This window comes from Budorcas taxicolor, chromosome 8, assembly GCF_023091745.1.
Source record: "Budorcas taxicolor isolate Tak-1 chromosome 8, Takin1.1, whole genome shotgun sequence".
Lineage (NCBI taxonomy): Eukaryota > Metazoa > Chordata > Mammalia > Artiodactyla > Bovidae > Budorcas > Budorcas taxicolor.
The window spans coordinates 26147175-26157105 of NC_068917.1; the positions used below are offsets into that span (position 1 = coordinate 26147175).

At 41.3% G+C, this 9931-nt stretch overlaps 1 protein-coding gene across 1 annotated transcript; it reads right to left on the reverse strand.

Annotated features, from left to right (window-relative positions):
• Positions 1 to 1977: 1977 nt before the first annotated feature.
• Positions 1978 to 2538, reverse strand: LOC128052637 (interferon beta-2-like). Its single transcript, XM_052645219.1, has one exon. The coding sequence runs from the start codon at positions 2536 to 2538 to the stop codon at positions 1978 to 1980; it is 561 nt and encodes a 186-aa protein (XP_052501179.1).
• Positions 2539 to 9931: the final 7393 nt, after the last annotated feature.

Genomic DNA, 9931 nt, shown 5'->3' on the forward strand with positions numbered 1-9931 from the left:
AGAGTGAAAGCAGACGTCGCGACGAGACGAGAGGCTGTGGGCACTGGGGGGCGGCGTTGCCTCACTTTAGATGCCGCGGTGGGTAAGATTATTCGCTGTGGGACGATGGGAGGGCTTTGCGCTGAAAGTGAAGCACAGCGGAAGCGATGAGACTATTGGCTATGGGGTGATGGGAGGACGTTTCTCACACAGGGGAGCCCTGCTTGGCTCTGAGAGGAGGAGTCCGCGTTTTGGAGTAAGTGAAACATGACGGTGGCGGGAAACTACTGGTGGTGGGACGATTGGACAGGTTTGAGACAAAGTTAAACCCTGCGGAGGGATGAGACCACCGGACGATGGATGGGTGTGGTCCACACTGGGGACCATGGAAGTGTCGAGGAGACTATTCGCTGAGGCAGGATGGAAAGGCGTTGGGCACAGAATGAAACACGGTGGCAGCGCTGAGGATTTTGGCTTCGAGTTGACGGGACGGCTTTGCAAAGTGAAAGCGAGCATAGGTGATGAGACAATCGGCTTGGGGCGGTGGCACCGCGGTGTGGACAGAGTTAAACCCGGCGGTGGGGGTGAGACTGTGAGAGATGGGACGATGGGAGGACCTTGAGGACAAAGCGGAGCCAGGGGGAGTCAGTGAGGCTATAGGCTTAGAGCCATTTTGGACAACGTGAGAAACAGCCAAGGGGATGAGACTGGCCATGGGACCCTGGGAGTGCGTTGCAGCCAGAGGAGAAGTCAGCGGTGGCCAGGACACAAATAAGCATGGGACGGTTTGGGGGACTTTCTGGGGGTGAGAAGGAACGCGGCCACCACCTGGGTCAGGGACCAAAGAAGTGTGCGCCCCTGGAATGCTCTGGAATTTTCAGGGTCTCTCAAGGATTTGGCCTTGAAGTGTGGGGAATAAGTGTTGAATAGCTGAAAACTAGGAATACTTTTAAAAGCACAGCACTTTATTTTTTTGAATTAATTTTATATTGAATTATATACTTATTGTAAATGAACTATTTCACGTTTCCAATTTTATAATTTATAGAAAGTATTTTAACTAATAAGCATAGAATATTAAAATATATTTTGTATATAACAGTAGCATTTTATTAAGCTTTAAACTATATTTTCTGTGTACTGAAACAAGTATTTAATATCGTTTTATTTTTCTTTCACGGAAGTAAACTTAATATTTATATGATTACTTTTCTCTTATTTTTAATTGAGTGAATTAGCATGTTTGACAATTTCTAATGACCCCCAAGACAGTCTTAAGTAATTTTCAACTTATGTTCCTGAAACCTCTTTCTGAGGACTATGTTGTTGGAAATAAGGGTTGGAGTGTACAAGCAACTGAGGACATTTAGAAGGTCAGAATTTTTCATTTCCTTTAGTAAAGATTTTATAAATTAGGTGGAATTTGCTAAATTTTATTGGTATAAAGAAGGCTTACCTTGTACGACTCTCAAATGTAAGGTGGTGTACATTTTACCCCAATAAAAAAAGAGAGAGACAAAAACCCCACATCATATAGAGGGGCCCTCCAGCATGAGCTGTCTGGTACATTTAAACAAGTGAACAAGACAAGTGCAGGTAGGCTGTATGGATACATGGAGAGCATGCATATAACTCGGACATTCCACAGGGCTCCCTTGTATTTTAAATTCCTCAAAGGCAGGGGCCAGAAACTGGACTACTCTGCAGGCTTGTTTGGCAATGAATGTCTGCAAGGTGCTCTGTAATTTTTAATCTGTGTTGCCACAGAAATCAACTTGACATTGAAACTGCCACGTTGACTTTTGTTTCATAATTTATTTCTCATATAAAAGTTTAAATAAATATATAATGCATAAATCAATTTTAAAATAGCTTACAGTTTTTAACTGTCCATTGAAATCAGTGCCTTGCATGTCAGTTACTTCAAGAGCCTCTGCTGCTGAAGAGTCTCACCTCAAAGTCACATTGTCCATTCCCAGAGCCACAGGTGGGAGATGTTCAGTCCCGGAGGGAACCTGTTAGGCTCTTCAGGAAAGAAAAGTTCCTGAGCAATTGCACTGGCACGACTGTCCAGGCACACCTGTTGTGCTCCTTGGACTTCAGGTGCTGCGTGAGGTTGAAGTAATATTTCTTCAGGCGAAGAATGGTCGTGTCTCCCGTAGTGGAGTTTTGCTTCTGCCTTATTTCCTTCTGGATTGGCTCCAGATAATTCATCTGCCCATAGAGTTCCTCAAGGAGGTGCTCTATGATGGCGTCAGACCAGCCAGTGCTGGAGAAGTCTCTGGTGAGAATATTGAAGATCTGCTGGAGCATCTCATACATGACCAATACGGCATCTTCCTTCCGGAACTGCTGTGCTTGCTTCATCTCCTCGGGGACCTGGAAGTCCATCCTGGCCTCCAGGCAATGTTGAGGAGTTGCAGGTAACTGCTGCAGAAGTTTCTCGCACACCGCAGTGCTCCGCCTTTGTTGGAATCGAAGCAAGCTGTAGCTCCTGCAAAGAGCTGTGGTGGAGAGACACAGCAGGAGAGCCATCTGGAGGAGGCACCGGTAGGTCATGGTGAAATCAGGCCCAGGGCTGCCTGTTCTGCTAGTAGGTGCTGAAGCTGAGTCTCCAAGAGTTTGCAGAGTGAATGTCCTTCCTCCTTGAGTGTGGGCTACTTATACAGGATGGCTCTCCTTTCTTCTTGAGAGGAATTTCCCACTTTCAGTTCTCCTTTTTCCCCCTGTGTCATTTAAATAATTAGTTACCTCTAAAACTCTTGTTCTTTTAAGCTCCTAGCTTTTCATACAGTCTGGAAGAATTTCTAATGTTTCTGTAGATTTTCAGTGAATTGATAAATGCTAAAAAAAAGTAGCCTAATCAATTTGAATTACAGCAGGGTTCTTTCATTGGGAAAAGATCTTTGTCTTTGTTTTTTCATATTATTAGATTCTGTGAAAGTGTCTTTATTTCTAAGAGTTTATGATTTTAAAAAAATATATATTTTTTATATCTAAAATAGAATGATATAAGCTAAGTTGATGAAATATTTTGTAGGCCTCAGCCATAAGCAGCAAGATATTGCATAACTCTATCAACCAAAATTTATTGCTTTATTGACAATCTCAAACTATTCCAGATATAACTAAAAAGTAAAGATTAAGGAATATCTCTATGCCGGCAAATGAATATTACACAGATCATGCCTTAAAGTCCATGATTACTCTTATAGGGATCCTTAGTGACAATTACTGAGGCCCGATGCATATTTATTTTGTACATACTTCAAATAATCTAAATATCTGATGTTGCACGGTAGGGTAAGGATACATCAAGCAGGAAAATTCCTTGGTCCTCACTTTGTACCTTTGGAACTGCTTGTACATGAACTTTTCCTCATAATGAAAGAATATCTCTGAGATAGGATTCTTAGGTATTTTCATAATTTAGTTTGAAAGAATTGAATAAATGTTACTGTAATTTTTACCCTTTTCTCACATTTAAATTTTTTCTATAAGGAATTTATTTTTTGGTATTACTAGAAAATAAAAAGCACCTAGTTATATTCAAAAGCAGGGCATAAAATTGTAGATACAATGCAACTATGTAAAAGTATATAGAAAAAAATAAACTAAAGGAAATATACTAACATTTTAATAGTAATTAAGTTTGACTTGTGAAACTAAGGATAACATTATTTTTATCCTTTGTGTGATTTTCCAATATGCTACCAGAGAATGTATTCAGCACTGCTCAGAAGAAATATAATTTCCTCAAAGTTTAAAGAAATTTTAAATTTCTTAAGTTAAAATTTTCTAGTAGCCACATCAAAACAGGATAAAGAAACAAGTGAGGTTAATTTTAACAATGTATTTTATTGAACATGAAATATCCAAATGTTATCATTTCAACACATACCAATATAAAATTAATAATGAGATAGCTACATTCATCTTTTTCATAGTTCCTTCAAAATACAGTACGTACTTTTACAGTCATAGTACAGCTGAGATTGGACTAGTGAAGTGGTCAGTTGGCCTCTTGTGGTTGATGTCGTGGTGGCCAGCACAGCTCAAGATGGAGGGAGGAGCTTGATCAGAGAGCCAGGAGAATTTCCAAGTTTGCAGGGACCACACAGAAGGACCTTCAAATTGTGGACGAGTTATGTGCTAAGAATCAAGGGGATCAATGGTGGAAAATCAGCGCAGAATGTATTAGGAACAATCTTGATGCCAGAGGGTAGCTTTGTAGTTAATTCGAGAAGAGGGTAGGTCATGCTCGGCTATGCCCTGGACAGAAGAATGGGCACAGATATTGTCGGGAACTGAAGCAGGGAGAAATCCTGCCCAGGTGCTCTCATCTCTCAGAGACTGGAAAGAAAGACCAGAGTGAGGAACTGGAAGAAGGGGATGGGTGCAGAATTGTAAACAAGAATTCTCTTTTCTGCTTTCTTCCCTTTGTCCTCCTCCCATGCCCTGCTACTGTGCTTATGAACTGCTTCTTAATCAGTCTCTTTCAATTGCCTTTATGGAGTTTATACCACCTTTCAATTGCCTTCATGGAGTTTATATTGATTTTTGTCAGTATAATTAATTTTGCTGTGAAAATCCTTGTTTCTCTCCTTTGGTGCACATTTTTATAGCCTTCTGTTGGGTATATGGCCTAGGATGAAGTAACTGGGTAAGAGAATGTGCATATGTTCAGAGTTAGTAGATGTACAAACAGATTTTCCAAATGTTTGCACCAACTTATAGTCTCAGTATCTGAGAATGCGATGTTAGTTGCATTACTTTGTTTTCAACACTTGGTGTTGCCTGTCTTCTTACTTTTAGCCATTCTAGTGAAGCATAGTGATGTCTTATGACATCAAGACATCATGTAACTCATATTGCCTAATTGTTTCTAAGGTTCCATACAATTTTCATATGTTTATTGACCATTTTGGATATTTTCTTTGTGACAGGCCTGTTCCAATACCTTGCTGACTGTCTCAGGTAATTTTTTTCTATCTAAAGATGATATAATTGTGTATATACAAAAATACAAAAGAATATATAAACTATTAGAATTTTAAAATAAATTTAACAAGTCACCAAAAAGAAGTTCAACTTTAAAATCAATCACCTCTTTTTACACTAGCAATAAAAAATTGGAAATTGACATTTCCAAATGATACCACTGATAAGAACATAAAAAGTCTATTACTGAGAAATTGTCACAGCCTCGAGGTGCCTAAGGAAACATGGAAATTAATAAAATGTGCCATTCTAAATAGCATCCCAAAGCAGAAAAACAATATTCGGTAGAAACTAAGGCCATCTGGAATTCCCTTGAGTTTCAGTGGCTGGAACTCCATGCTTTCACTGCAGGGCACCCAGGTTGGATCGCTGGTTGAGAATCTAGTTAATAAGATCCCACAGTTCTCATAGCCTTAAATAAATAAATAAAATAAAATGAAGTTACTCCAGCCAATGGGGGGTGAATGGGTAGGTGGTGGAATAAGGAAATCTTAATAAAGTGTAGATTTCAGGGTTTTTTTAAAGTAGCTTTGACAAGTCACTCAATCTTTACATTTAACCTCAGCTGAAATTCCAATACTTTGGCCACTTGATGCAAAGAACTGACTCATTGGAAACACCCTGATGCTGGGAAAGATTGAAGGCAGGAGGAGAAGGGGACAACAGAGGATGAGGTGGTTGGATGGCATCACCGACTCGATGGACATGAGTTTGAGGAAGCTCCGGGAGTTGATGATGGACAGGGAAGCCTGTGTGCTGCAGTCCATGGGGTCACAAAGACTAGGACATGAGTGAGCAACTGAACTGACAAGTCCATAATTTCATTTGTGATTCATATTAGATGCCCAGAAGCCAGTGAAAAATATAACAGTTTTTCCTCTTACAGTGAGACAGTATCTTGATCACTAATGAGGATTAAGCAACTTTTCTTTTTGTAAGGGAGCAAGGGGCATGTAAGCATGTGATGAGGTGGAAAGGAGCTATTTATTCATATCTTCCCTCAGTGAGGAGGGAAATCAGAGTGCAATAGGAGACTGCCAAGGCCTCCTCCTGAGAAACAACAGTTATTTAGTGAACAAGTTTTACTTACAAACATTTCTTAACCATGTCATAAAGAAAAACAAATGTTTCCATTTTCTTGAACTATTTTAAAACTGTCTCCCAATAAACTTTTGCTGCTAGTTTGATTATGTGTCTTGCACATTCTTTCTGAGGTTTATTCCAATATATTTATGCTTTATTATTGTTGCAAGTATTAATGAAATTTTTTCATGACATTCGCTACTTTTTAAAGAGCAACTTTAAATAGAAAGTAGAGATAGAAAACCTTGCTATTAAGTTTTCCTTGCATTTTCATACACACACACATATGAAAATAACTAATTTTGGTTTTTTTTTTCCCTCTGGCCAGTTTTACAAACACTATATAAACATTTTGGGTTTGATTTTTCAAATTTTTAGATAAACAAATACATTGCCTATAAATAAAAAAGTTAAAGGACCTAAAATATCAAGTGTAATGACTATATGGAGCAACTGCTGTTTGGTGTGTTAATTTGACCAACTTTCAAAAACATTACCTAGGAAAGCTGAAAATATGCATGGCCTATGACCCAGTAAATCCACTCTTAATTAACCTAAAAAGAATCATGTAAATCTGCATCAGGATATAAGTAAAGAATATTCAGACCAACAATATTCATAACAGTGGCAAACTAGAAACAACCCAAATATCCCTTAAAATGGCATGAAGAAATATGTTACCTATGCTTACACTACAGTTGTTACTAACAATAAAATGTAAGAAACACAACTAAATGCACAAACACAGAAGTGAGTAAAAGAACCTCAACTCAAAAGAAAAAAAAAAACATAAATCATTTATACAAATTTAAAAATAGGCCAAACTGGACTGAGACATTTTGCTCGGCAACCTAGAGAGCTCCTGTGAAGCTTCAGGACCATGATGGAAAGTCCGTCTCCAGCTTGAGGGAAGAGCATGTCTTCCCGCCTTCCAGCTGTGGCCTCGCTCTCGCCCTCTGTCAGCACCTGAGGCTGACTCTGCCCAGGCGGGGGTTGCCTCCTGCTCACAGCCAACAGCTGGTGGGCCCAGAGCCCCTCCTCAGGCCTCCCACCTGGTGTGGAGAGGGACAGCATGCAGAGGGATCTAAGTGCCTCTGGTTGCAGCCTCTTCTCCCTTCCCTTTGGGCTTCCCTGGTGGCTCAGCTGGTAAAGAATCCGCCTGCAATGCGGGAGACCTGGGTTCGATCCCTGGGTTGGGAAGATTCCCTGGAGAAGGGAACAGCTACCCCCTCCAGTATTCTGCGAGCCTGGAGAATTCCATGGACTATGCAGCATACAGCCCATGGGGTCACAAAGAGCAGGACACAACTGAGTGCCTTTCACTTTCACTTTCTGTTTTCCCTTTCCTCAGGCTCTGCACGTCTTTCATATGCCTTGGACTAGACTCTTTGCCCAGTGTTTGTCCTTCTCACTTGAGGATCAAGCTGGAACTAGGTACTTTGCTGGGGGTCCTCTCTGCCTAGCTCTTCTAACTCCTCCAGAACATAACCAACCAGAGGATCCTACACTCTGCATCCCGTCACCCTCAGAATGCTCCCATCAGAGGGTGGACGGCCCAGAGCAGGCAGGAGCAGCCCACACCTTGTCTCACTATTTGCTGCCAGACCCGCTGCTGCTGGACGCTCAGACTGGCCCTTTCACAGCCTGCCCGTCTGCATCAAGCCTGCATTTACTCTTCCCTTCAGATCCCAGGCCGTCCTATGAGCTGGACTCATTTAATTCCCACCATCATTGTCAGGGCTGCATTGAGTCGGGCCAACCTAAGGTTGAGAAGAGAGTTAAAAGGACAACATTGGCTGCAGCTGCTGAACAAGCCTTGGGCCCCTGCCCCAAGCTGCTGGCATGAGGGCAGGTCTCCTGGTGTGGGTTCTGGGTGAGTTTCCTGTCTCTGAGGCACTTTCCGAATCTTTAAAGTGAAATAGCCCAAAGCGAAGGCCTCTACATACTTCAAAACCGACAAGAGACTTGAGTTTTGTTCCATCATCAGAGATTGCGTAATGAACCCCAGAAGGCAAAAATAGCAACGAAGTTGATGCAACAAGTGAAAAGGAAACTAAATAAATGAAGCTGCCAAAAGGGATTTCAGGATCCAGCCTGGGGATCCCCTCTGGCCTGGCCTCCTGGCTGAGTTGAGTGCTCAGAGCAGAGGATCCTCCTGACTGCCTGCCAGACGCCTGTGTCTTCCTGGCTGAAACTCTGAGCTCCTAAACTCCAGGAGGACCAAGAATCCAGTGAGGGTGGGGGTGAGTCCTTGTGGACAGCTGGCCTGTGTGCCATGTAGGAATGTTTCCGTCTAGAACTTGGTATTGTTGCAACAGGCTTGGCCTCGTCATCCCAGTGAATGGCTATTTCTCCTCTCACTGTGTGGTGGGTAACCGGCATGAAGCTGTGTCTGAATAGCTCTTTGGGAACTGCCTCATCTTCCTGACCACATCGGAAAATAATCTTCTAACCAGATTCAAATAGAAGAGCTAATACGTAAGGAACACTTACGAAGTGTCTGGTACCATTCTGAGCACGTTCTATAAATTAAAGCACAGAAACTGGGAGGACCATTGGGAAGTTGGGGACCTCTGCAGGATTGCCTGAAGGAGAGGTATCAGCAAGTTCTGAGGACTTTGGGAGATGGGTGCATTTTAAACATCGAGTATTGAAACTTTGACTTTCTGTGTTTTGCCATTTTTTCCCCTTTTCTAATCTTTTTTTTATGAAGCCAATGAAAAATATGCATTTATTGCCATGAGTGCCTAGGTGGGGGACTCCAAATCACGTGTGCCACTGAGATATCTACACAGCAGTATAACACTTTTCTCCCACCTCCTGTGTTGTTCCTGGAGAGGAGAGTCTAGTTAAGGTCAGAGAAGGGAGAAACATTCGTACAATATATGGTGGATTTTCCGGGTCAGAAGGAAATATTCAATATAAAAGACTTTGATTTTTCTTATTTTTCCTTATTGATCCTTTTCTCCCTGCTTTAAAAAATTTTAATTATGTATATACCTTAAAAAGTATCAACTGAATTGTTCTAAAGTTCACTGAAGACGTTGTTGGAGAACAGTATCACTGAGATGACCTGTTAACAGGAAAGCATGGTGCACCTATAATCTTCTGGCCACTCATTTAGGTGCTGGTTTCCCTAAAATTTTTGAGTTTGCCTGTGTGTGAGTCTCCCTCTTCTCTACCGACTACACTTGCCTCCGTCATTGTGCAATACAATCTCATCTCCTTATATGTTCCCTGAGAGGTGGTATCCTACCACATATTCAGGGAGAATGAGGCTGCAATGATTTTTGAACCTTGTAATGATACATCTTTATTGAATCTGTAAGATACAGATTATTTTTAATAATATTAATGGTAGCAACCTTTAATTATACACAACTTCTCAGGGAAGTGTTTTACAGACACTTCATTTCATCTCTACAACTTCCCTTTGAGATAATTATTATAACTATTAATATGATTGCAAATAAGGAGGGCTTCCCTAGTGGCTCAGATGGGAAACAATCTGCCTGCAATGCAAGAGACCCGAGCTTAATCCCTGAGTTGGGAAGATACCCTGAAGAAGGAAATGGCTACCCACTCCAGCATTCTTGCCTGGAGAATTCTACGGACCGAGGGGCCTGTCAGGAGACAGACAGTACATGGGGTTGCAAAGAGTTGGACACAACTGATTGACTTACTTGCAAATAAGGAAACTGAAAGCTCAGAGAGGTTACCTAATTTACTAAGTCATGATTAATTATATAAGTGGTATTTTACCACTGTACTGTTCTGTGTCCTTGTGACTTCTCATTAATCTTAAGCATCTCCTTTAGCTATACTCTGTACAGTGGAATTAAGTAACTTATCTAATTATGTGACACCT

Bases quoted from the DNA above. Each gene is read 5' to 3' on its own strand.
- LOC128052637 (XM_052645219.1), bottom strand. From the start codon at position 2,538: ATGACCTACCGGTGCCTCCTCCAGATGGCTCTCCTGCTGTGTCTCTCC.